Source organism: Coregonus lavaretus, assembly GCF_964263955.1.
Source record: "Coregonus lavaretus genome assembly, chromosome: 13".
Classification (NCBI taxonomy): Eukaryota; Metazoa; Chordata; class Actinopteri; order Salmoniformes; family Salmonidae; genus Coregonus; species Coregonus lavaretus.
This window is the reverse complement of record NC_140000.1, coordinates 12906014-12933919: the sequence shown is the minus strand read 5'-3', so window position 1 is coordinate 12933919 and position 27906 is coordinate 12906014. Positions and strand designations below refer to the sequence as shown.

The following is a 27906-nucleotide window of genomic DNA, read 5'->3' as shown; positions in this document are numbered from 1 at the left end:
TACTGGGTGACAGGAATTAATAGCAAGCAGTAGCTGAGAGCCAGCAATGAGCTTGCCTGTATATATATGAGTGGGGATGTGTTGACTTGTCGTTCTCTGAGTCAAAGTGCACTCCTCTGTTCAGGTGTTGATGAAGAGTGCGAGCGAGAGTGTAAACAGGGTCAAAGATGGAGATGCTATTCCCACGTAATGTGGCCCCGTGTAGCTCAGTTGGTAGAGCATGGCGCTTGCAACGGCAGGGTTGTGGGTTCGATTCCCATGGAGGGCCAGTATGAAAATGTATTCATTAACTGTAAGTCGCTCTGGATAAGAGCGTCTGCTAAATGACTAAAATGTAAATGTCATTTCAATGTGGCGAATTGGGTAATAGTGTGTTGATACGTTGATCAATGAGATTGCAACCTATTTTCACTGACTTAAAAAGACAGCCAAAAGTTTGCTGAATTCCCAATGCGATATCACTATGATTTCAACAATCTAAAAGCACAACCAAATTCCAATGGAAAATCAATGTCAGATTTTTTTGTTTAGTTGTCACCTAAATGTGTTATCACTGTGCTTTCAACCATTTAAAAGCACAACAAATTTCAAATGGCAATACAATGTCAGTTATTTTATACAGCAACTTAAAGGTGCTACACAAAGGATATATATACTTTCTTTGCATTGTAATAAATAAATAAAATCCATAATATATCTGCAGTAATAGTGGAATGATAGTGTTTCACAGGGAGACTTGTTTTGAATGCAGCCCAGTGCTAGGTGAATTGCAACAGCACTGGGCTGCATTCAAAACAAATATCCCCCTCCTGGCGGAGACTTGTGCTTGAGCCTTTTACCTTTGGATTTGGTCCACCAGCTTCAAACAGCTATAAAAATGATGTTGATTGATGTCACGAACCTGTGGGAGAAATGCATAAACATAGCCTACGTTTCTCAACTTTGTCTGATAATGCAACACTAAGCACATTGCTCATACTGACTCATATGAATAATGCCCTTCAAGAAACACATAGGGTTTACTGGTTTTCTACAAACGCATGTTTTTATTTCAAGAAAAGTTGACATAAACAAACATTTAAAAAATGATTTTCCTACTAGCACTGACTTTGCTGATAGCTACTTTATTGTGGAAAAAATGTACTTGCCATGACTGTGATATGTGGTTGTCTCACCTAGCTATCTTAATATGAATTCACTAATTGTAAGTCACTCTGGATAAGAGCCTCTGCTAAATTACTAAAATGTAAAATGTTGACATCAAATAATACTGTATTTCAATCTACACAGACTCCAGGGGGACGTCACCGAGGGTTGGAGGTCCGGTGGACCTGATCAGAGGCTCCAGGATGTAGGGGCCCACAGCTGCGACGCTCTCCTCACCAAGGGACTTTGAGGACGTTGGGGACACAGAGGGAAACCAGGAAGGGTCTTTACTGTTGGTATAAGATGTGGTAGACCTGGTCGTGCAGGATGCCAGAGTAGGTGCTCACCGCCACGGTGGTGTCAATGAAGGCATTCCTGCAGGACACACAGACACATGGACAATGCATTAACTGTCAGCCTGCTATCTTGACCTGCTGTTCTGTTCTTTTGTGTGTGCCTGCGTGTGTCTTACTTGGCCTTCTCCTCCAGCTTCATGCCCTTGATGCTGTCCAGCCAGCTGGTGGCGGTGCTGATGGATGTTTCGTAGTAGCTCTTGACGGCGCTGGTCAGCTTTTCCAGGGTTCCCTGCTCTGCATCAGCCTCGGCAACATCAGCCACCGGTTCCTCAGGCGCACCCTCCTCAGCTTGCCTAGGCAGACGGAGACCCTGAACACCTGGAAGGGGAGGGTTAGGGTTAGAGAGTCAAAATGGTTGGTTGGTTGGTTGGTCAGTCTATCAGTCAGTCAATGTTGCCGCTCGAGGTGCTCTTATTTGCAGTCTGGAGTGTTTAACGTTTCCAATCAAATCACATTTTATTGTTCACATACACATGCTTAGCAGATGTTATTGTGGGTGATGCGAAATGCTAATATGATATGGCAACCTTCTGGGATGCGCACAGTGAGGCTGCAAAAAAGACACCCTGGAACAACACCAGTCTGTCAATCAGTCTGTCAGTCTGTCATTCAGTCAGTCAGGGTCTTGGGTGTGTACTTACTGAGGCCCAGAAGAGTGATGAGCACAGTGATGACCAGAAGCTTGTTCATGATGTCACTCAGATCTGTGTGCAAAGCAAACATCTTGCTGAGGGTCAGATAAATCATGTATCAACTTGTCCACTAGGTGGCATCATTTCCTCCTCCTTTTCAGCTCAGCTCTTAGCCTTATCTCATCTCAGCCTCATCTAATCTCTTATTTTTGATGGCAAACATGTTTCTAACAGGTTTCCAATGACTAAGGTAAGGCTATTTTTAGGTTGGCAATGTTTTTAATGACAATGAAACTAGCATTTTTCGTGGTTTCTGTCACACTATGATGCAGCAGACCACATAGAGATGCAGGATCTTAATTTGACCAGTTTCTCACAGCAGGAAAATAATCCTGGAGAAACAGGAAATGTGAATTATTATGTGGATCATAATTAATGGACATTTTTGTAGGGGTTGATACATTTTTTGTTAGGACAAATCAAGTCTGAAATGTTAAATTACACGTTTGCGTTTCCTACATCTGTATAGACATGCCATCATTTCTTTAGTTATTCTGTACAGTTGGAACCCCTCTCAAGACCCTGTACTTGATCTCTCCCAGAGAGCGTTTTGTCCAACAGTCTGGAGACAGACATGTGTAATACCCATCTAATAATACAACACAACACCTTATAACAGTGATATTATCATCACGTGCACCCTGAAGTAGCTACACTAGTAAGAGGTGTTTTATTTATCTCCATGCAGGTGTGTGAACCTAAAGAAGATGGTGAACAGAAAGATGGTGAACCAAAAGCTGGTGAATCAAACAAAGATGGCTGTACTTACTGTTTCTCCTCTCCGTACTGGGTGACAGCAATTAATAGCAAGCAGTAGCTGAGAGCCAGCGGTGAGCTTGCCTGTATATATATGAGTGGGGATGTGTTGACTTGTCGTTCTCCGAGCCAAAGTGCACTCCTCAGAGATAAACACCCACTGTTCAGGTGTTTGTATATGTGATAAAGTAAGTGAGAGAGAGTGCAGACAGGGTCAAAATGGAGATGCTATGGCAGTGACATGTTCATAATGTGTTGATTTAGTATCATTTGAGTTTAGTGTAGGGACATCTGTGTATTTGCTAATCCAGATAGGTGTATTGAAATATAACAAGACAAGTTATCCTGCTTGCTGATTGGTTTTGATTGGGGACTGGTTGATTTCCATTGGTCTTTATTAAGTCAGTAGAGTAACCCATTCATATTATATATTGTGTTCATATTACAACCCCTACCACCACCCCCTTCCACCTACCCCCTCCCATGCCTAAGCACACAGTCCTAAGTCTAGATCACCATTGACACGTTGGTCTGGCTACTACAGGTTCTCACAGACTCCACTGCAGCCAAGTGGTGCTGGTAAACTAGGACAAAGATTCACCAAGTGGTGCTGGTAAACTGTAGGTCAATGACTCACTACCAGTGAAAGTTAATGGTGGGGCAGCATGATCTGTTATCACTGAATATCTAATCTGAAGCCCAGTGCTGTAGCTGTGGGCTGTTTAAACTGTATAATTTAAATCTTGAGGTGCATTATGATGAATCTGCCATGGTCTTTTAGCTAAAAACTCCTCCTAATAACCTGTCCTGGCTGTGTGTGTGAGGTTAAGTGATTTTACAATAGAGTATGATTGTACATTTCCAGTATTATGTTACATTTCCCGTGTTAGACTTGATTGGTTTAACGGGGGAGTTCAGTATTTTTGTCCAACTTCATATTAGACGTTTCCTCACCCTGAAGGTGTCTATGGGTCAGGAGAAACTGTAATCCATGCTTCAGTTTTCTTTTAACAGACACTACAAACTCAACAATAAGTTGTGAAATACTGAACTTTGCCTTAATATGTAAAGCCCCTTTTCTTTGTATACTCAATTTAGTGCTGTGTAAACACTCTAGTCACCTGATTCCCTGTCACAACGTCAGGTTGTTTTGTGCCCTGTCAGTATGGATCACACATTGGCACACAGTTCTCTGGTAGGTGGTGGTGATAAACTGATGCACCTAATGTCTTGACATTTGTATGTCACTTTGAGATTTGCTGTAAAATGAAAAGCGTTGACTGAATAGAAGATATTAATATATGTATCAGTTGACATAGCAAGGGAATTGTCAAGGAAGGACAGAGTAATGCAAATGTTCTTAGGTCATCTGTAGCACTAAAGCAAAAACTTCTTGACCATATCCCTTCTCACTGATCATTGGTCGAATGGGAAGGGTCGTGCCCTTGATCATTATACAATCGGTTTGGCACAGAATTAGCTTTTGGAGTGAGATTGAAGTCGAACTCATTAAACGTATTTTAATTGGGGTATGTGTCTTATTTATTTGATTATTAATTTAGGACCTTTATTTAGCCAAGGCGGTTATGAAGAACATATTCAACTACATAGCGACCTGGCAAGAGGGTGCAAGTGAAACAGAGCAGCAACAGCAGACAAAATATTTGCACTCTGTGTTGGACCACCTGTATGCCTGCTGTATTTCTCTCTGGTAGTGGGAAAAACGTGTTGGACTTGTGAGACTCGGTTGCCCAGTTCAGGAAATATATTGTTCTATCCTTCCTCTGTACTCTACTATTCTGGACTGGACTGTTCTGTACTGTTCTGTACTGTTCTGTACTGTTCTGTACTGTTCTGGGCTGTTCTGTTCTGGACTGTTCTTTTCTGTTCTGGACTATTCTGTTCTGTTCTGGACTGTTCTGTTTTTGACAGTTCTGGACAGTTCTGGACAGTTCTGTACTGTTCTGGACTGTTCTGGACTGTTCTGTTCTGGACTCTTCTGTTCTGGACAATTCTGTTCTGTTCTGGACTGTTCTGTACTGTTCTGTACTGTTCTGGACTGTTCTGGACTGTTCTGTTCTGGACAATTCTGTTCTGTTCTGGACTGCTCTGTTCTGTACTATTCTGTTCTGTTCTGGACTGTTCTGTACTGTTCTGGACTGTTCTGGACTGTTCTGGACTGTTCTGTTCTGGACAATTCTGTTCTGTTCTGGACTGTTCTGTTCTGGACTGTTCTGTACTGTTCTGTTCTGGACTGTTCTGTTCTGTTCGGTACTATTCTGTACTGGTCTGTAATGTTCATCATACAACTCTGGGAGATAAGCATGAACATATCCTACATTACACAACTTTGTCTAATAATACAAAACTGAACGAAGTGGTCTCAAGAAACACATAGGGTCTACTGTTTTTTTGTAAATTCATGTTTTTATTTCAAGATAATTTGTTGACATAAAATAATACAGTATTTCAATCTGTTCCAGATGTTCCTGAAGTCTGACGTCAGAGTCATTTGAGTCTACTGCACCACTGGGCACCACTATAATTTGACATGCACTGTGTTTCTGCCCTCCTGGGTTTCCTGTGGTGAAACATTAGGGCTCTTTTCTTGTGATTTGCCAGTTCAGAGTGGTGTGTTAGGGGAGGGTGGCGGAGAGAGTAGGGGCCCACAGCTGTGACGGTCTCCTCACCAAGGGACTTTGAGGATGCAGAGGGAAGCAAGGATTTATATTTACTGTTGGTGTAAGATGTGGTAGACCTGGTCCTGCAGGATGCCAGAGTAGGTGCTCACTGCGGTGGTGGTGTCAATGTAGGCATTCCTGATGGACACATGGACAATAAATTAGTTGTCAGCCTGCTATCTTGACTTGCTGTGCTGTTCTTGTCTGTGTGTGTGTATCTTACTTGGCCTTCTCCTGCAGCTTCAGGCCCTTGATGTTTTCCAGCCAGCCGGTGGCGGTGTTGACGGATGTTTCGTAGTAGTTCTTGATGGCGCTGGCCAGCTTTCCCAGGGTTCCCTGCTCTAATGCGGCAGCGGCCTCGACAACCTCAGCAGCCTCGGCAACATCAGCCACCGGGGCCGGTTCCTCAATCACGGCCTCCTCAGCCGCGCGCTCCTCAGCTACCACTTCTGGAGCCTCACTCTCCTCAGCTTGCCTGGGCAAACGGATGCCCTGAGCACCTGGAAGGGAGGGGAGGGTTAGGGATAGAGGTTCAAAGTGTGTGTGAAAGTCTACATTTAGCCGGCTCAAAATGGTTGGTTGGTCAGTCTGTCAGTCAGTCAGTCGATGGTGACGCTCCAGGTGGACTTTTTTTCAGTCTGGAGAAGTTTAAATGTTTCAAGAGCCACACTAATATGGCAACCTTCTGGGATGCACAGTGAGGCTGCAAAAAGACACCCTGGAACAACACCAGTCTGTCAGTCAGGCTGTCAGTCAGTCAGGGTCTTGACTGTGTACTTACTGAGGCCCAGAAGTGCTATGAGCACAGTGATGACCAAAATCTTGTTCATGATGTCACTCAGATCTGTGGGCAAAGAAAACATATTGGTGAGGGTCAGACAAATCATGTATCAACATGTCTTTCTGGGATTCTGTCCCACTATGATACAGCAGACAACATATAGACATGCCATTATTTCTTTAGTTACTCTGTACAGTTGGAACCCCTCTCAAGAGCCTGTACTTGATCTCTCCCAGAGAGCGTTTTGTCCAACAGTCTGGAGACAGACATGTGTTTACCCGTCTAATAATACAACACAACACCTTGTAACAGTGATATTATCATCACGTGCACCTTGAAGTAACTACACTAGTAAGAGGTGTTTTCTTTTTCTCCATGCAGGTGTGAGAACCTAAAGATGATGGTGAATCAGACAAAGATGGCTGTACTCACTGTTTCTCCTCTCCGTACTGGGTGACAGGAATGTATAGCAAGCAGTAGCTGAGAGCCAGCGGTGAGCTTGCCTGTATATATATGAGTGGGGATGTGTTGACTTGTCGTTCTCCGAGCCAAAGTGCACTCCTCTGTTCAAGTGTTGATGAAGAGAGCGAGAGAGAGTGTAAACAGGGTCAAAGATGGAGATGCTATCCCCACGTCATTTCAACGTGGCGAATTGGGTAATAGTTGGTTGATACGTTGATCAATGAGATTACAACCTATTTTCACTGACTTAAAAAGACAGCCAAAAGATTGCTGAATTCCCAATGCGATATTACTATGATTTCAACAATCTAAAAGCACAACCAAATTCCAATGGAAAATCAATGTCAGATTTTTTTGTTTAGTTGTCACCTAAATGTGTTATCACTGTGCTTTCAACCATTTAAAAGCACAACAAATTTCAAATGGCAATACAATGTCAGTTATTTTATACAGCAACTTAAAGGTGCTACACATAGGATATATATACTTTTTTTGCATTGTAATAAATAAATAAAATCCATAATATATCTGCAGTAACAGTGGAATGATAGTGTTTCACAGGGAGACTTGTTTTGAATGCAGCCCAGTGCTAGGTGAATTGCAACAGCACTGGGCTGCATTCAAAACAAATATCCCCCTCCTGGCGAAGACTTGCGCTTGAGCCTTTTACCTTTGTATTTGGTCCACCAGCTTCAAACAGCTATAAAAATGATATTTTTGGTTATTGAAAAGATATTTCACAGTGATTTAGATGGTACAATGATTCCCTACATTGTTCAGTGCTTGTTTTCTCACATAAACTGAAATTGAGCAAACAATGTAGAATTTTAGCAACCAGGAAATGACAGAGCGATATCCACTAGATAACACAGCCACAATGTCAGAACAGCTTTTCCAGTTTGACAAAAGATGCCGCTCAGGCGGGAGAAATCAATAGGCGAATATCACAGCCAATCACAACACTGGCGGGTAAGTAATACTGTGAAACACTATCATTCCACTATAACTGCAGATATATTATGTACATTTTCTTAAATTACAATGTAAAAGTAAAACACCAAATCCTATGTGTAGCATATTTAATGTGTTATCACTGTGCTTCATCTAGTAGCACAACCAAATGACCTGGATTGCAGTTGAGATTACATTCAAGTACATGTCGCAAGTGATCAATACCGTTCGAGATTCTGCACAGATTATTATGTGGCCATGGTTGTGTTAATCATTTGAAGGTCGAATAAATACTGTTACATTAGTTTATAAGATAGCCCTAACTTTAGGCTATTTACTGTATTACAAAAGTAATATTGAATTGTGTTTGGTTGACAATGAAACCAAATATCAACATTTAAAGGAGATGTATCTACTGCTTAGATAGTTCCATCTGTGCCACTGAGTCTGGTTTTAATTCCAGTTTGTCCACAAATGTGTAATGGATATGTAGGATTCACTCTCCATTTCAAACAAAAATCTAAGTTAAATACTAGGACTAAATCAAATCAAACTTTAAATGCACTTTAAATCCAATTTGATTTGATTTAGTCCTATTCTGTAACTTTGATTTTTTGTTGAGATGGAGACGTGAATCCAACACATTTATTACCTTATAGATTCAATTTTAAATCAACCAAACTTGAAACCCTAGGCCTATATGTATTGTCTATTTTTAGTTGAATCGTGGGCTTAATTGAAACAATAGCTGTTGATGACTTCCCAAATGCTAAAAAGCCTAAATAGCATCATTGATGACATGTAATTAATCATGTATGGTTACATTTCATTTCCTCTGTTAAACCTATACTTTGGAATGACTTCAATAACAACAATTAATCTATTAAGTGGAGATTTCTCAACAATCATTCTCACGATTGTAAGGTTCTGTATTTGTTTTCTTTAGTTCACCTTGTGTTCTTGTACGTAGCCCTGTTTCTTTATGTTCGTGAACGTAGCCCTGTCTTTCATTTTTGTTCATTGATTTCACCTGTGTTAGTTACTCACCTGGTCTCATCACCTCCTTATTTAGTTCAGTTCTTTCTGTTTGTGCCTTGTGAGGTATTGTTCGTTTTGACTGTACTAAGCCTTTCCTAGCTCGTTTGTGAGAACCAGTTTTAGCCTTCTGTCCTAGTTTTGTTTCACCTGCCTGTTTGCCTGCCTGTGTATGACCATTGCCTGCCTGTGACCACGATTCCTGCCTTCTACGAAGGCGTAATAAACACCTGCCGCACTCTGCGCGTGAATCTACACCTTTTTCTCCCTGAGTATTCATTACAACGATAGCACATTGGTAATAGTCAGTGACAAATATCAAAGTCAAGCAGGGCTTGGTTAAAACTCTGAATGGGAAACCAAAGGGATAGCTGTAGATAGATCAACTCTCCAGTAGGAGGTGCTGACCAGCCTATTGTTTTTTTCTGATGGTGGATATTACATTGAAGATCTGACGTTGTTTCAAAGGTACAAATTCAACATATTTTATACAAGGTTTGTCTATGTTGAAAATTGGTTATCATAATGACATAATCCTGTGGTTGAAATTTCACCCTCAAAACAACAGTTTAAGTCACAATACGTTGACAAATTACGTTGAAAACAGTAACTTGTTCATTATTTGTTGATTTAGTGTCAGAGTTTAGTGTGGGGCAATCTGTGTATTTGCCAATCTAGATAGGTGTATTGAAATGTAACAGAACAAGTTATCCTGCTTGCTGATTGGATTTGATTGGGGACTGATTGATTTTCATTGGTCTTTATTAGGTCAGTAGAGTAACCCATTCATATTACATTTAGTGTTCAGATTACGACCCCCACCACCACCACCACCACCCCTTCCCACCAACCCCCTCCCAATACGTAAGCCCACACCTCCTTATGTAATGCAACATATCCTAATAAGACAGTCCTAAATCTAGATTACAATTGACACATTGGTCTGGCTACTACAGGTTCTCACAGACTCCACTGCAGCCAAGTGGTGCTGGTAAACTAGGACAAAGATTCACCAAGTGGTGCTGGTAAACTATAGGTCAATGACACACTACCACTGAAAGTAAAGATGCAGTCTGGGATCTTAAGTACAATACATTTGTAAAATATTGTACAAATTGGATTCATAACATTGACACGTGATTGACTTTCCGACGGAACACTTTATTTTGCCTATACTTTGGTCAAGTAAAGCAGAAACGTACCAGGTTTGTTTAAACTTCATATGCAATTAGTCTATCTTGCAATTGTTTGTTTGTTAGGCCTATAGAGTGCCTACAGAAAGTATTCACACACCTTGACTTTTTCCACATTTTGTTATGTTACAGCCTGAATTTAAAACGGATTAAATTTAGATTTTATGTCACTGGCCTACACAATTGTTACTCCTGAACTTATTTAGGCTTGCCATGACCAAGGGGTTGAATACTTAAGACATTTCAGCTATTCATTTGTCAAATGTCTAAAAACATAATTCCACTTTGACATTATGGGGTATTGTGTGTATCTACAATGTTCTCTTGCATTTTGTTAATAGTCTAACTACCGCATATGTATTGAAATGTATTATGCTATGGCAAATAGGGAATGGGCCATTTGGCATGTCGCCCTGCTGTGTGCTCACTACACTGCTCTGTTGTGAGCTGCCAGACTCTGGAGGTGCAGTCAAATTAAAATATGCTAATTGTTTGTGACATCACGATGTCGTCACCATCGACAATGGTTGTCAAATATTGTTGATAGAAGATGCAATCTTAAAATTGCCCAACACTACTGTCAGTATGGATCAAACATTGGCACACAGGTCTCTGGTAGGAGTGGTGGTGGTAAACTGAGGGAACATTTGTAAATCACTTTGAGAGTTGCTGTAAAAAGAAAAGCTTTGACTGAATAGAAGGTCTTAATAAATATATCAGTTGACATAGCATGGGAATGGACAAGGACCGAGTAATGCACATTTTCTTATATCATCTGCAGCAATAAAGCAAAACCTTACTGAGTGACCATATCCCTTCTCACTGATCATTGGTCCAATGGGGAATGTCGTGACACCGGTCCAACCAGTTATGCCCTTGATCATTATCCAATCACACATCCACAGAATTAGCTTTTGGAGTGAGATCAGTGCTTGACTTAAAATAGGTTTCCGTACTCATTTTGGGTGCTGGTACTGTTTATATTTAGGTGCAGGAGCTCCACAATACTTTTGAGCTAATATTCTATAAGAGGAACAGGAGCTCAAGCAGTAGAACATTTGAGGTGCCAGTACTCAGCTCCGATGAGCTCCTGCCCAAGTCAAGCACTGATGAGATTGAAGATCAAACTCATTAAACTAATTTTGGTTGTTGTATGTGTCTTATTTATTAATTTATTAATTGAGAACCTTTGTTTAGCCAATTAGGTTATCGAGAACATACTAAACTATATAGCGACCTGGCAAGAGGGTGCAGTGAAACAGTGCAGCAATAGCATACGTACTGTTCTGGACCATCCTGTTCTGTCTTGCTCTGTTCTGTCCTGTTCTGTTCTCATCTGTACTGTTCTGTTCTGTTCTGTTCTGTTCTGTTCTGTTCTGTTCTGTTCTGTTCTGTTCTGTTCTCTTCTCTTCTCTTCTCTTCTCTTCTCTTCTCTTCTCTTCTCTTCTCTTCTCTTCTCTTCTCTTCTCTTCTCTTCTCTTCTCTTCTCTTCTCTTCTCTTCTCTTCTCTTCTCTTCTCTTCTCTTCTCTTCTCTTCTCTTCTCTTCTCTTCTCTTCTCTTCTCTTCTCTTCTCTCCTTTCCTGTAGAAAATGACAAGATATCAGTGGGTAGTTTCTGCTACTTACATAAAGAAACACTATTGGTAGTGAAATGTATGGTCTGGGATCAGGAAATCTGTTCAATGGCCATCTCAATTATTGATATTTACAAATAGTTTCTTAAAGAATATAACTTGAGCTTAGCACACCCGGCTTTTTCATAACTCCAAATATAACATATTGCTCCATTGGTAACAAACAACAGGAACGTGAACAAGCAATATAGTGTCCAACTATGTTTAAAACTATCATGTGGATGTCATGGACTGTCAGTCCTTGTGTCTAGAGTGCTGTCTATGAATTTATGAATGTAGCCCCATCCCTCAGCTGTACATCAAAACTAGTGACGGGCTACAGTTTTGTTGTGTGTTAAAATCTCAGAATGCAGCTTTAACCACTTGGTACCAAATGGTGCTTGTTTGAATGAAATCCAAAGAAACATATATATATTATTGTGTATATACCATGTTACCATGTAATTATTAAATAATTAATAATATTAATAATAAATACATAACTGGTCATTTCTTTGCCCTAAAATAAAGTGCTACCATCACTTCTTAATAACTAAACAATTAAGCAGTTTGATCAACATTTTTCACTTGCAGTATCTTTCTTTAAATCTGGTTCATGATATTATTATTCATATGGATGAGTAAAAATGTTTCTGCACCAAATACTCTAATTAAACATAATGCTCAAGTATCAGTCAAGAGTTTCAACTTTCAGATCTTTATTAAACACACACATACACACACACACACAAACTCCTGTTAGAGTATCAAACACGTAGTTATATACATGCACAATGTTAAAGCTCTTGCAAGATGTCAGTCTTCCTATCCACCATGCTTTGACCTTCAATTCCCTTGAATAGTCATGTCTAGGAAAGTGTTGACATAGAAAGCGGGAGGGGATGCGTTTTGCATTGTGCATTTCTCTTCTCAATCACCTTCAGGTATTTCCCCCTTCTACCATTTAATACATGTATCAGAAGCACAGCTATAGCAGAGCCAAGCCCTGTGTGGAAAGGTACAAGCGTGTGGGGTGGTCCGATGCGACGGAGGCTATCCAGGGCTCAATTCTCGGCAGGCAGGACTTTGTCAAGGTAAACCTTGATGGATTTGATGGCCTCGTCCAGGTAGGTGCCGACATGGGGGCGCACGTAGTGTCCGTACAGACCCAGACCGGCCATACGGGCCTTGTCCACCAAGGGTGCTGCTTCCTGGGCCAGACCACTGGACAACACACACACAAAGACAGGAAGGGATGTCAGTAATGTTATAAGTTAACAGCCATCATATGTGTCTCAGACCTGGGTTCAAATACATGTGTATTTGAGTATTTTTTTATTTAAAAAGAAATATCTGTGTATTTGAGTATTCTGAATTACACAGCCCAAAACAAGTACTTTTAATTGAGTATTTGAATGGTTAATTGAGAAAACTGAAACAAATAGTCTTTCAAATTGTATTTCAAAGTATTTCAAATACCTGGGTTAAATGCATGGGAGCGTATTTGAGCCAGTGTATTTGAGAATTTTGTGAAAGTGTATTTCCAACTACTTGTTTTTTCAAATAAAGATGATCTGAATACTTGTTTTGAAATGTAATGGAAATACCTGAAATAGTATTTTAACCATGTTCTGATGTGTCCAGTGGTGAACGTTTAATAGAGAATGGTAAAATATCTAGGTAACATGTTGATAGGCATGAAGCGCCAGTATCTAAGATCCTATAATCATTTGAAGTCCTACTTCAAAGTTATGGACAGATAGACAGTAGAACTGACAGTACATCAGACGGATAGACAGACAAACAAGCAGGACAACAGAAGGACATCGACAGACTGACAGACCGACTCAATGGGATAAGGTAACTCGGGTGAGTCGGGGTGGGGCACTCACGTTCCGATCTTGACAACGCTCTGGAATTTGGGATTGCCCTGCAGCTCCTCGATGTAGTCTTTGGCAGCCTGGCCCTGGCCCATGTTCTCAGTCAAAGGCCCCACAGCAGCCTGCAACTTGCTGTAGGCGTTCAGCAGCCTCTTGTAGAACACAGACTTCATGTCCTCATACTTCTCCACCAGCTCCTTGTCGGGCTCTGGTACCTGACACAGGCACACAGAGACTGGAGGGGAGACAGGGGAAAGATCGTTTTTATTAATTAATTGCACTTGCTTGACTGCTGTTATTGAGTATCTAAAACCACTGGACTAACTTTAGCCACAAAATAGCCCTAATATACTAATACGCTTCGCATAACCAGGCAGTGTGTGTGAGTAAGGTTGATTTTGTGTCTGTGTCTGTGTAATGGAGGTAGTCACAGGGTTTGATCGTTCTCATGATGAGTAAACTTGGCTGTAATAATCAAAGGCCATTTCAACCTGACATCTGAGATCTCTCTTATCTCTGCTGATATTGTAGCAGTGGGGTTCGATGTCCATAGTGTCACTGCTCAATGTGGTCAGCCTATCACCTCCACAAGTCCATCACAGTTCAAAGCCTATCACCTCTCAGATAAGCATGCAACTAACTGCTATACATTCCTGTTGCTGACATGTTCTCTCACTGTCACTGACAGGTTCACAGCTGCAGGTCAAAGGTAGCTATTACCTTCTGTTTTATAAACAGCTGGAATGAACGCTATATATCCATTTTCATAAATGTTGGCAAATTAGCTTTTATTGTTTAAAGACATTATGAAAGAGATTGGTGTGTTTTTCACTATCTAATCATGGCATGGGGTTGTTCAATTGATGGTCTTACCTTGAAGCGCAAGCACGAAGGCTAATGCCAATTTTCCGTTCATCTCTGAAAGAAAAAGACAAACCACATAGGATTTCAATGCAATGCCTGCCTATTTATTAGACAAGAAACCAGACCATTCTGATCAGGCATCAATGAAACTGATAAGCTGTTTAGAACTGATACAAAAGGAAGATGCATCTTAAAATACATGAGTCATTAATTCATTAATTCATTAATTAATTTAAAATGTTAGAGATTACTAGAGCATTGAAATAATGTATCTATAAAAGTTGAGCGAAGACAGAGAAAAATATTACCTCCTTTTGTAGTGGGTGTACAGATCCCAGTGAAATAAATGACACTCTTCTCTGGTGGCTGAGTTGTCTGTAAAGCAGTCTGGACAAGTAGACACCATGATATAGGGAGGACTGTAAATAAACGTCATCTAATGAGTATGCACGCACACAAACACCTACACGAACACACACGCACGCACGCACACACACCCACGCACCCAGACTCACCAGAACCCACTGTACCTATGGGACAAACATCCACACACTCGTTCGCCTACACAAAGTCCATTGCACTTGAGTCCCCTCATATGTATGTCCAGACAAGTGATGCAATGCATCCAGATTATCACTTGATTGGATTCTGAAATCTATTTATGCTGCAATGCACTCTTCTGCATATGTAGGAAAGCGTCAATTCCCCCACAAAAACGTTCACATATCAGTGCATGAAATAGATTTTTGTTTGAATGAATGATCGTGTTAAGCATTATAATTGATTTGCCAGCATTTGTGTGGAACATAAACCAGTATGCTTGACTGCCTCTATGTAACTAATTGCAAATCATTAATCTTGCACACATTCATAATTCACGAACTCAACAACAAAACTCTCTTCACAATGTATAACAAAAAGAATCTCAAAGGCTTATTCATGCTAAGGTCCTTTCTCACTGTCTATTTGAATGTGTTTCATGTATCCCAGTTAGTCAGATTATGGTTTTGATTGGAACAGGGCCCTGAGTGTCTTGACTGTGTTCCAGGATCGATGTCTGCAGTCCACACAGAGAGAGCTGAAGGAAACGGCCTGCAGGTCACACACATCTCCCCTCCTGCCAGACACACCTGCTGAACCTTGTATCTCAACTGTCAACTCTCACCTAGGCAACACTTCGATTTCAGCACAGTCTGTAGACATCACTCCCATCGCTGATGTCTCTGTATGTATGTCTGTCTGGCTCTCTCTCTCATCTGTCTGTCTGTCCCTCCATCTGTCTCTTTCTTTCGGTCTCATTCTATCTCTTCCTCTTTGTCGTTCACTGTTGCTTTCTCTCTGCCTCTCTCTCTGCTATTCTAAAATATTTTCTCAGTCTCTCTCAACTTTCTACTTTATTCAGTTCAGAGATTGATGAATGTGGGCAGTGTAGACAGTGTCAAGGGAAAGTTTATGAAAAGGCTCAACACTATAATGATATTATTGAATGTTTTTATTTATTTAGTGTTGCTTCATTTTGGTGGTTCACAATAGTTAATTGACTCATTCAGATGCAATATGTGACCCTTGTTTGATAACGGTATGATTACTACTAGACTAGGGCAGTTTTAATACTATCACAACCCTTGTGTTGAGGTTAGTGTAACACTAATAAACGGGTGTCGTCATTCACCAGCCAAATCATACAGCAGTGTTCACGTGCTCTTCTAAAACATTGTAACACAAATGTCCTACTTGTAATCCCTAGTGCATATGAACATAGAATCAGTCCTAGTATCACCTTGCATGAGTATATGTGCTAGCAGTGAGCTGGGTGGGTGTTTGTCTGCCTTAGATTCAGGTGCCATTAGATGGGTCTGTACTGGTCGATCTTTTCCTTGACTCTGTCCCAGAAGGAACTGGTGGAGGCTGAGGCCCAGTCCATGTAGGGGTCAGCCACTGGTTTGATGTGGTCCTCGTAGTATGCACCAGCAAAGGCCCGTACCACCTCTCCTATTCTCTGGGCTTTAACTTTGGCTGCCCTGTAAAACACACACACACAAGAACAAAGCACTTGGGAGCAGCATCTACTGAGTGCAGGCCTTTTGTCTTTATCCTTAAAATGGCATGGTCGGCCATAGTGAGTGTGTGTCTGTTTGTACCTGTATGCCTCTGTTGCCCGCTGCAGAACCCCCTCAGAGTCAGAGTCCCCTGGGGCTGGTGTCTGGGCCACTATGGACACACATGCTATGGAGGAGAAAGGTTACAGTAGGGTACAGTAGGTTGGAAACCTGGAAACCATACTCAAAATACTACCAGTCCATGTCAGCAGTTCAATGGAGGATAGAATAGACAGACAGTAAAACATGTTGACATGCACAGCCACACCTTGAATGAGCAAGAGGAGAGCAACTAGCATCCGTTTCCATGGCATCTGTCATAGAAACAGAATGAGGGAAGATTAGCCTAAAATACACATCTCACTTACAGTGGGGAGAACAAGTATTTGATACACTGCCGATTTTGCAAGTTTTCCTACTTACAAAGCATGTAGAGGTCTGTAATTTTTATCATAGGTACACTTCAACTGTGAGAGACGGAATCTAAAACAAAAATCCAGAAAATCACATTGTATGATTTTTAAGTAATTAATTTGCATTTTATTGCATGACATAAGTATTTGATCGCCTACAAACCAGTAAGAATTCCGGCTCTCACAGACCTGTTCGTTTTTCTTTAAGAAGCCCTCCTGTTCTCCACTCATTACCTGTATTAACTGCACCTGTTTGAACTCGTTACCTGTATAAAAGACACCTGTCCACACACTCAATCAAACAGACTCCAACCTCTCCACAATGGCCAAGACCAGAGAGCTGTGTAAGGACATCAGGGATAAAATTGTAGACCTGCACAAGGCTGGGATGGGCTACAGGACAATAGGCAAGCAGCTTGGTGAGAAGGCAACAACTGTTGGCGCAATTATTAGAAAATGGAAGAAGTTCAAGATGACGGTCAATCACCCTCGGTCTAGGGCTCCATGCAAGATCTCACCTCGTGGGGTATCAATGATCATGAGGAAGGTGATGGATCAGCCCAGAACTACACGGCAGGACCTGTTCAATGACCTGAAGAGAGCTGGGACCACAGTCTCAAAGAAAACCATTAGTAACACACTACGCCGTCAAGGTCCCCCTGCTCAAACCAGCGCATGTCCAGGCCCGTCTGAAGTTTGCCAATGACCATCTGGATGATCCAGAGGAGGAATGGGAGAAGGTCATGTGGTCTGATGAGACAAAAATAGAGCTTTTTGGTCTAAACTCCACTCGCCGTGTTTGGAGGAAGAAGAAGGATGAGTACAACCCCAAGAACACCTTCCCAACCGTGAAGCATGGAGGTGGAAACATCATTCTTTGGGCATGCTTTTCTGCAAAGGGGACAGGACGACTGCACCGTATTGAGGGGAGGATGGATGGGGCCATGTATCGCGAGATCTTGGCCAACAACCTCCTTCCCTCAGTAAGAGCATTGAAGATGGGTCGTGGCTGGGTCTTCCAGCATGACAACGACCCGAAACACACAGCCAGGGCAACTAAGGAGTGGCTCCGTAAGAAGCATCTCAAGGTCCTGGAGTGGCCTAGCCAGTTTCCAGACCTGAACCCAATAGAAAAATCTTTGGAGGGAGCTGAAAGTCCGTATTGCACAGCGACAGCCCCGAAACCTGAAGGATCTGGAGAAGGTCTGTATGGAGGAGTGGGCCAAAATCCCTGCTGCAGTGTGTGCAAACCTGGTCAAGACGTACAGGAAACGTATGATCTCTGTAATTGCAAACAAAGGTTTCTGTACCAAATATTAAGTTCTGCTTTTCTGATGTATCAAATACTTATGTCATGCAATAAAATGCAAATGAATTACTTAAAAATCATACAATGTGATTTTCTGGATTTTTGAAGTGTACCTATGATAAAAATTACTGACCTCTACATGCTTTGTAAGTAGGAAAACCTGCAAAATCGGCAGTGTATCAAATACTTGTTCTCCCCACTGTATAAAAAAGAGATATTACATTTAATGAAATTATTCAATAAACAGTACATTCAATTTTTCATCAACCCAAACAAAACTAATCATATGTTCAAATGATATATCACTATATTCTGTAATCAACAGTATCACTCATAACAGCTGGCCTCCAGTATAAAAACAGCTATAAACTACACAATTCAAAGTGAGTGAAAGAGCATTTTAGGGGAGCATTTTACCTTAGTGTTTGTTCTCAGTATTGTCCAATCTGTTTGGCGGAATCAAGTCACTTTATTTGAATTAGGGGAGTTCTCACAGTGCTTTTTCTTGGTTACACGTGTACATTGTTCTTGTTTTGGTGACCACTGACCGATGGTCTGTTTTTGGGTGGGAAGTGGTGGACTGATTGGATTGGCTTGGATGATCAGTGAGTCAGTCGTAAGTAGTCCAGTGGTTCGATACTCTCTATTTATTTAAGTTCTGAGAAAATATTTTCTGGGTACATTTACTGAAAAAAACGAAATGTAAGCAAGCCTAAATATCTTATATTTAGTGATAATACCCTTAAAATTGTTTATTTTTCTTATCAAACAAAATTATCTAATGTCATTGGCAGATAATTTTGCTAATTTTACAATAGAAAAGGCTTAATACAAGTAATTTCTCTTATTTCAAGATATTTTTCAAGATATTTTACCTTCTTATTTCAAGATATTTTTCAGGATATTTTACCTTGAAATATCTTGAAATAAGATAAATTACTTGTGTCAGCTGCTACAGTATCAAATGTTGCCGAAAAGAAACACTAACTCCTCGCAACACATTTAAAAAAAGCCTTTAATTTTAATATTTCATCCTTGTATTTGCCAAAAGGTTACATTAATCTCTTATCATCTTTTCAATTTCAACATTGTCTGGATACCTGTCCAACATTCCTGATGAGTGGACATATTAGCTGGTAAATATTCAGACCAGGCAAAGTCTTTATGTCCCTATGCACCAGATAGATTTATTAAGAAGACAGCAGGTGAATGAAATAGAGTACTGTTTTGGACTAGACCCAATGGTCCCAGTCAGCAGAACTCAAGAGAGTTGTCCACTTCAGAATACCTCTCTATCTCTCTCTCTCTCTCTCTCTCTCTCTCTCTCTCTCTCTCTCTCTATCTTTGCAACACTTTTTCAGTCACAATGCTGAATGATACACTGATACATGACCAACTGTTGATGTCATTTTCAAATCTTGTTTTCCCACTATTGCTTTGTCCATTCGCCTCTTCACCTCTGGTCCTGTCGACAGACACAGCACAATAGTTGGTTGTTGTGAGAAGATGGTACGGAGAGCAGATTAAAGCTGCCCACTATTATGACACTCCACCAGAAAATAGGGTACAAATATGAGTATTACCTTTTGGGGTGCACAACCCTCTTGCCCCCTGGACCCCCTCTACCCCCCCTACCCCCTGACATCTAGTCAAACACAGGAGCAGATTCCAGTAAACAGGGACAGCATAGTAATCATTAACTCAGGATAAACAGTGACTTTAGCCGGGGCCTTGTGAAATGGAGGACCAGCAGCCAGTGTAGTGCTGGCAATTGCCCTTTGGTGGCTGCTATTGACATAGATAGACCACTCTCTCTCAAAGATCACTCTCTGCTATTAGTTAATTCTGCAGAATTATTTGACCGGGTTACTACCTCTCAATAAAGCTATTGATGTGTAGATCTCCAGAGAGATACATGATATCCAGAGCATCAAAGTATGTCTATTGCATTGCATTACATAGTGTTTATTGTTAAGGAGAGCTCAATAACAGCATAAATCCAGAGTCCATTTATGATTGTGACACAAGTTTGTATCTTTTTTTTAGTGGAAGCATATCTTAGCACAGGAACATTAAGTTTCAAGAGATTGAACATTGTTCATAGAGACACTTTTCAAGAATGCACACAACCAACATGCTGAACGGAAGAAAGTGGCCATTGGCAGACACTTGTGCTACTGCTGAATCTCAGTTAGAGAAGTGTCTGGGCAAAATGTGAAATTACATGTGTTCAGTCAGAATGTACTAATTATTTCTCTGGCCACCATGATGGTGTTTTTAACCCATGTGACATACTGGTCAGCTGACCATTCACGTTGACCACATTATCATCCTACACCTATCCCACAATGCATCATAAACAGAGAGGAAGTGAATGTGTGGTCTTTGTGCACAGTTTTTTATACATGTTATGCATACTGTCTATATTATTTGTACAGGTCTTCATATCTTTATGTGCCCCCAGATATTAGTTGAAGAGACACGTCAAATATAATAAATGCCAATCAAACTCATTGTTCAGAATAACTTCGCATTGCATGTATTAATTGGCCTCTTTAAAAATGAATAGTTTGACTTCTTACTGTATGCAAATCAAATGCGTAATACAACAACCCACAAATATAGTTTTATCACAAATGTATCTTTATTGTTCAACTCATTGTGATCCAGGTTATTAAAGAAAGCCATAACAATTACACAGAGATAACGTCGGTCTCTTCACAGAGGGGGAATATAACCTTTGTGTCTGTCGGCATAACGTATGTGTCAGCATCACAGCAACCGCGTCACCAGGCAAGACAGAGCAAGAAGCGTGATGGGGGGGGGGGGTCTTATTGGTCACAGATAGGCAGGGTCAGAGGTGTACAGGCTTACTACTGCTTGGGGAAGGTCTCGTCGAACTTGACCTTCATCTTGTCAAACTGCTCAGTGAACCAGTTCCTTGAGACGGGGAGACAGACACACAGTGAGTCATTTCAGTCTTTAATTATTTCAGTGTATTAATGTATATCTTCAATTAATTTAATGTTGGGTTATGTTTTGGTGTGTGTGTGTGTGTGTGTGTGTGTGTGTGTGTGTGTGTGTGTGTGTGTGTGTGTGTATGTGTGTGTGTGTGTGTGTGTGTGTGTGTGTGTGTGTGTGCATGCGTGTGCGTGCGTGGGTGCGTGTGTACCTTGTGTTGGTGGCGAACTCGCTGTCCCCGATCTTTTCAACCAGGTCCTTGGTCTTGACAGTTAGGTCATCAGTTAGCTCCTTCATCTGATTGCCGAAGGTGGCAAAATGCTCCTCAATGGTCTTCTCAGCCTCCTGAGCCTCTGTAGAGTGAAAGGGACATAGGGTTAGAACTATGAACAGAAGGGGAGAGTTTTAGATTTATGAATAGAGAAGGGGAAAGAGACAGGAAAAAGGGGAGACAGAGGGTTTCATTAAGAAGAGAGAAAGAGAGAGAGTGTGTGTGAGAGAGAGAGAGAGAGAGAGAGAGAGAGAGAGAGAGAGAGAGAGAGAGAGAGAGAGAGAGAGAGAGGAGAGAGAGAGAGAGAGAGAGACGGAGGTGAAGGAGCAACGGTAATGATTAGATAGAATGAGAGTGTAATGGCTGCCTAATAGGGTAGGGCTTTATACCTGTGTGTGCGGCGAACACAAGCATCAACACAGCAATGGCAATGGACAGTTTCATCTTGACTGTTGGCTACAAGGGAAGGACAAACACGTTTATTTAGTAACAAAACACCCTGGCTTTAATATCCTCCATCATAAAATGTTTTCATGATGAGTCAGTTATGAGTTAAAAGAAAATCTAAGCATAATGCCATCAGGGTTTCGTCAGGAGTTGTGCTAAAAAAGTGAAACGTAAGACATCTTATTATTATTGTCCTAATAAAGGATCAACAGCTGTTATGTTAGTGTTATAGGGTTGAAACCGTTGTCTGAAACATGTGCACGTGTATCTAGTGAAAGAGTGCACCCGTGCGGTCAGCACAGTGGACAGCTCCCTTTGCGTTCTCTAGCCTACACACAACTTCGATTGGTGACTTTACATGGGCAAGAACAACACTTTTGATAGGCTTACATTTTACATTAAACTCGACCTGATCAAATTAGTAAACTAACAGAATAATTGTTTCTACGAATATCTGTCCTGAGCATTGGATGGCGCTCAGAAACAGAAGGTAGGCTGAATGTCTTTCCTGCTTGTATAAACTACACCTAGATGTCGCCACAATACCGCATACAGATTTTGAGAGCCTGGTATAGACTAACGGAAAGTTTTGGGTATAAAATAAAGAACTGCATTCTCGTGCAAATAAACTGATGAACAAAAGTCGCAGATATACCAGCTTATGTGTTTGCTTTGATAAGACCAAAAACATGCAAAGATATTTACATTTGAAGTTATAACAAAGAAAACAAGTCTCTAGAAATGCGAGTGAAATGTAGGTTAATCTTACCTGTTTTCCCGTCTCAGACAGAAAATGTGTCTGACAGACTGACGGAGTCCCTCTATATATCCCAGCACGATGACGTAATCAGTAGTTACCACTTCTGACCTATGGTGACCCCTCATCGCACAATGAAGCGGGCGCCAAGAGCGGCCTACTCCCACCTTCTCCTCCAGATTAACCAACACTCCCACATCTCCCTTTTCTGGGATCCCAGCAGAGGTATAGTCAATGTCCTGTCTTGTTTCAAACCACACATAATCACGTATTTAATCAGATGTGGGAATGACTGGATCTGTAATTCACGGTCTGATCTGGAGGTTTTTTCAACCTGCCTTAGGTTTTATAATGTGATATTAATTTGCCATAAAATATCCATTGTAAATCAATGGATGTAGGTCAGAGAGGGTAGACCTATCATCAGTTCATAGTTCTCTGGTTGATATCTCACGTCAGTATCCATGATGACATAGTCATATCCATATCTGACAGCATCAGACTGTGAGTGCACAGAGATACAGACCTAAAGTGGACTATGACCATAAGCTAGGTCACAAAGGTACTTATACTACTGATACTGAGCTAAGATATTGATACGGTTCTGCAGTGGCATCACTAAACAGCACCGCATTGACTCTGGTGCTCAATGCAGATCTGTCTCTGAGTCCACCAGACCAGTCCACTTAGGGCTCTATTCAATCCATAGCACTGAAGAGCTGCGATCGATGATTAAAGGCAATGTTCCCACCGTTGCGTAGACTGCATTCAATTACCTTTACATTTTAAAGCAGATCGTCTGCGATACGGATTGAATCCAGCCCTTAGTCATTTTGGCAAGGCAAGTATTTGGGCCCCATTCCATCCTTCCCTCCTCCCTCCCTTGAAGTCATACCTGTTCTGACATCTCTGAATAGATGAAAGCTGTGTGATGGAATGCTTGTTGACACCTGTCAATTTCATAACATAAAATATTAAAATTAGGCCTATAACGTGCACTTCTTCCCCTCTGATCTACTTTCAGTCCCATTGCCCTTCACTGATCTCACACACAGATCTGTGCTAGCTGTGTTATCAGTTTTATCATGGGATACAGCATGGACAGTATCAACTTTGCCCACTGTTATGTAAATCTGATAGAAGTACATTATATTAGTGCTCCTCCGTGCTGTCTCCAACAGAGAGAAGCTGGGGTCAACAAACCTCTACAGTACTGGAATAGCCTATACGGAACTCCACGTCCAAGAACTACAAAGTCTGGCAAAGTCTATGTCACCTTCTTCTTTTTTGTGGGGGCGTCAGTGTCTGTGTGTGTGTGTGTGTGTGTGTGTGTGTGTTATGTTTGGTGTGGTACAGGGGTTTGGTGTAGCAAATCACATTGACACAACTCTGAAAACACCCGATTTTTTGTTATTTGACCCGAGAGTCTTATGGCTTTATTTGCACTATTCTTGAAATAGGGAAGTAAGTCTAGGAGGTCATTCTCTGTGTTGGAGCATACAGGGGTAGTGGACTACAGTTTGTTGAACTATAGTAACCTCTCATTAGTGCTGGAGGGGTATGTGGGTTTTCCTCATTGCAGCACTTCCCTCTTTGCACCTAGCCCTCTGCTGCCCATTGCAGGGTGCCCATTTGGTGCTGATGGCTTTAGCCATATGATACCCTATGATGATGCGCAGATGACCATTGTCCTGCATGAACCACACAGTACCGCTTCCTCACCTGTGGCAGAGTGTGCGATATCTCCATCTCCTCCAGAGTGTGTGAGTCTGTGTGATGCATGAGGCGTGAACGTGCATGTCTCTCTCGCTCATGAATTGCAATAACAAGCCGCCTGATAAAATACTGTTCCCCCCCCCCTTCTTTTGCTTAAGGGTTCCTGTGGTGACGGGTTTGTGTTCCAGCACCAAGATGGGTGAGGAGAGGGGAGGAAGGGGGTAATAAGAGGTAACATCTCTGTGGGGGAGTTGTGGGGGGGTTACTGTCGTTTTTGCTCTGCCAACACCTGCTAGCTGGATCCTTTTGTTTCTGCAGCCGGAGCCGGAGACACCCAGGAGCTGCAGTATAGTACGTGAGAAGAAGTGCTGACTGGCAGAATGCTTGTGGTTTTCCTGTTTTCTCCTTGGCCAGACCCCTGCAGCTACATACAGGGTTTACTGTAGTGTAGGACACTTCACCCAAATAGGGGGAGTTACAGAGATAAACACAGCCTTCCAGTAAAGGAGGAACAGAAACAAACTGTGACTCAATAACTTACTCACTCGCCTACAATGAAGTTGCATGCAATGCACTTCAGCACAGAGGTTGTTACTAGGAGTGTGACCTGATTTAGGGGAGAGGTCATTGTAGTCATTTTTACTCTTCATTTTTACTCTTCTTCAAACCAGAATCTCTAGTGGCACAGCTAGCACTGCGATGCAGTGCCTTAGACCACTGCGCCACTCGGGAGTCTTCAAAAATAAAGATGCCCATAGTGCTCTTGTATACAGTGAGAATGAACTTTGTTTAGTTTATTGAAACTACCAGTAACAACAACACTAAAGTACTGTAGGTGTAAGTGCTTAGGGGATTGGTGGAGCAGAGAGGAGGGACAAGTGGTGGCCTTCACTGCCTGGCTTCCAGCCTAAATATTTACTGGTTGGCCTCTATCCTACGCTTCAGAGGCAAACTTTGTGACTCACACTTTCTTTAAATTACACTCTACAAAACATTAGGAACTCTTTCCTAGGGCTGTTGCGGTGACCGTATTACCGCCACACCGGCGGTCACGAGTCATGAAGGCAGTCAAATTCCACGTGACCGTTAGTCACGGTAATTAGGCTTCTCCAAGCTCTGATGGTTATTAGCAGCCTACCAAACTTGCTAACTGCCTGGTACTCAGCACTATATTGTCCCTCTAATCACTCAGACATCAATGCAAATGTTTTGAAAATCTAATCAAACACTTCATGAGAGCCCATGAGCTCATGTTGCGCAACATTTCAATAGGCTAACAGAGTGATGGCCTCTACTAAACATTTTAGTCATTTAGCAGACGCTCTTATCCAGAGTGACTTACAGTTAGTGAGTGCATTCATTTTCATACTGGCCCCCCGTGGGAAACGAACCCACAACCCTGGCGTTGCAAGCGCCATGCTCTACCAACTGAGCTACAGCGTTCTATAGGCTAGGCCTACTATATTTATTTCTCAACTTTCCTAATATTAAGCATATTACTTATATTTACAACAGGAGTATAGCCTACCTGGCTGGCATGAAAATAAACCACGGGGAAAAGCGTCCTCCATTCGCTATTAAAGTGCATAGATGACATGTATTTTTTCCCCTGCCGCTGTTTCGAGACAGGTGCATGATAATGGTCCATTCTAAATCAGGGTGCATTACGGCCACACAAAAGGGATGCCGCCGTGAAATTCCAGGCATTATCAAGTGCTTGTCAAATTGTGAATGAGTGACTGATGTAGTGTGTACAGCCTACGCAAAAAACAAAGCAGAGCTCATGCCTTTCAAGCTACTTCAACTCATCATTAGAGTCGCATCATGCAGCCTTACAATGTATTGCAAATCAAAACATATAGCCCAACGTTTGTAGAATAACTAAAGTTACATTAATAATTCTAAATTAAGCATATAGGAGTACCTATTTCTTTGTTAACCGCTCAACACAGAATAGCCGCATGTGCGCACTCCCTCAAATCATTTGGAGAAAATATAATTTATATTTTATTCAGCTTTGTTCAATTGTATTCTTCATACTATAAAATAATGCCACGGAATTCTAAGCAAATCTTGTCTGCTAAATGAATTAGTGTAGCCCACAGCATTTGGCATAGCCAGATCAGGACCTAACATAAGGACAACTCAGAGTATGCTATTTTGTTCTTCTGAAATAGACTACATTTGCTTCATATCATGCTTATTTAGACCTGTCTAAAATAAATAATGGATTTATTGTGAAGGTGTAGACTACATTACATGGATTTATTAGACATTTAAAAATGTAGATGTTCCAAAGGTCTGCGTCAGTGGTCTGTAGGCGATGTGTGGAATCCAGGAGATGCTAAATGTGTTTATGTTAATTAACGGTCAATTACCGGGAGACCGACAGTTATTTGCTTGACAATCACCGGCTGGTGAAATTTCGTGACCGCCACAGCCCTACTCTTTCCTTGACATAGACTGACCAGGTGAATCCAGGTGAAGGTGTTCCTAGTGTTTTGTACACTCAGTGTAGTTGGTTTGTGTATGTCTTTATATGTGTATGAGATTGGGAGGGGCCCTAAGTCGCTGCGGGGCCCTAAGCGATTGCTTATGTCGCTTATGTCTAGTGCCGGCCCTGGGTGAAGGCAAGCTACAGCCACAGAAAGGCCTGGCAAGAAGATGTTTCTCTCTCAGGTTGCCGTTCAACGCCATTGAACCCAAATGGTGCAAGACTGTTTTGTTTAGGGCCATGTGTATGTCTTTACTCCATGTTTTGTTTGGTCTGCCAGAACACCTTACTATTACTGGGTGTTTCTGGTGTTTACATGTTCTTTTAAACCTGATTTATCTGGGTTAAAACTAGAATCTCTTGGATAAAATCTATTTTGCAAGACAGACTGGGTCCAAGATAGCAGCAGGGTCAGCGATATTACAAGTCAAATTGCAAACATGAAAAACTAACTGTAGAGCCATCAAAAGCAATTATCATAGCATTTGTGTACCTATGTACCTGTGTGTGTGTGTGTATCTGCGTGCATGTCTGTGTATCTTAGACGGGAGAGGAGGGTAGAATATCTATAAACATAGTAGATGAAAACAAAAACATGGTTCCCGAAACCTGCTGGGATAAAGAGAAAGGAATGTGAGAGCAGATCCCGACAAGCCAGGACCGGGGAGGGAGAGAGGGAGGGAGGTATGGAAGGAGGGAGGAAAGGGGACAAAAGAGAAAGAAAGACCTGCAGCGCAGGAGGGGTGGAAAGGCCCATTAATGTTTGGTCAATCAAGCACCAAATGTACAGATTAGGAGATGAATTGACAGTGTTTGTGGAGAGGGGTGTATGGGTGGTGGGGTGGTGGGGGGGGGAGGGTCCTAAAAGAAAAGGTGAAAGGGGTAATGTGGGTTAGGGAGAAGGAAAGGTACCCTGAAAAAAGCTCTTACTGCAAATCATCACACATTTACCATGTATAAGTTATCCCTATAAATGCATATAACAACAGCCTGAAGAAAGTGTATGATAAGGAACGTGTGTGTTTATGA

General features: G+C 41.6%; 6 protein-coding genes across 6 annotated transcripts in view; 1 reads left to right on the top strand and 5 right to left on the bottom strand.

Annotated features, from left to right (window-relative positions):
- Positions 1–27906, top strand: part of LOC311139364 (sperm acrosome membrane-associated protein 6-like) — a gene marked incomplete at its 5' end in the record, with an annotated part of 1014348 nt that overhangs the window by 215904 nt on the left and 770538 nt on the right. The window lies entirely within an intron of this gene.
- LOC311140227 (apolipoprotein C-II-like) lies at positions 1014–3068 on the bottom strand. Its single transcript, XM_084175179.1, has 4 exons — positions 2964–3068; positions 2144–2206; positions 1619–1820; positions 1014–1521 (listed from the first exon to the last, which is right to left on the bottom strand). The coding sequence occupies exons 2-4, from the start codon at positions 2190–2192 to the stop codon at positions 1434–1436; spliced, it is 339 nt and encodes a 112-aa protein (XP_084031305.1). The 5' UTR covers positions 2193–2206; positions 2964–3068; the 3' UTR covers positions 1014–1433.
- On the bottom strand, positions 5356–6977 carry LOC311140225 (uncharacterized protein). Its single transcript, XM_084175178.1, has 4 exons — positions 6845–6977; positions 6413–6475; positions 5855–6131; positions 5356–5769 (listed from the first exon to the last, which is right to left on the bottom strand). The coding sequence occupies exons 2-4, from the start codon at positions 6459–6461 to the stop codon at positions 5682–5684; spliced, it is 414 nt and encodes a 137-aa protein (XP_084031304.1). The 5' UTR covers positions 6462–6475; positions 6845–6977; the 3' UTR covers positions 5356–5681.
- LOC311140223 (uncharacterized protein) lies at positions 12369–14811 on the bottom strand. The gene is made up of 4 exons (XM_084175176.1): positions 14719–14811; positions 14420–14464; positions 13559–13781; positions 12369–12890 (listed from the first exon to the last, which is right to left on the bottom strand). Exons 2-4 carry the CDS (start codon positions 14460–14462, stop codon positions 12731–12733), a joined length of 426 nt encoding a protein of 141 aa, XP_084031302.1. The 5' UTR covers positions 14463–14464; positions 14719–14811; the 3' UTR covers positions 12369–12730.
- On the bottom strand, positions 15885–18780 carry LOC311140228 (uncharacterized protein). The gene is made up of 4 exons (XM_084175180.1): positions 18649–18780; positions 16778–16823; positions 16552–16636; positions 15885–16431 (listed from the first exon to the last, which is right to left on the bottom strand). Exons 2-4 carry the CDS (start codon positions 16821–16823, stop codon positions 16257–16259), a joined length of 306 nt encoding a protein of 101 aa, XP_084031306.1. The 5' UTR covers positions 18649–18780; the 3' UTR covers positions 15885–16256.
- LOC311140229 (apolipoprotein C-I-like) lies at positions 20854–21960 on the bottom strand. The gene is made up of 3 exons (XM_084175181.1): positions 21853–21960; positions 21404–21545; positions 20854–21171 (listed from the first exon to the last, which is right to left on the bottom strand). Exons 1-3 carry the CDS (start codon positions 21905–21907, stop codon positions 21105–21107), a joined length of 264 nt encoding a protein of 87 aa, XP_084031307.1. The 5' UTR covers positions 21908–21960; the 3' UTR covers positions 20854–21104.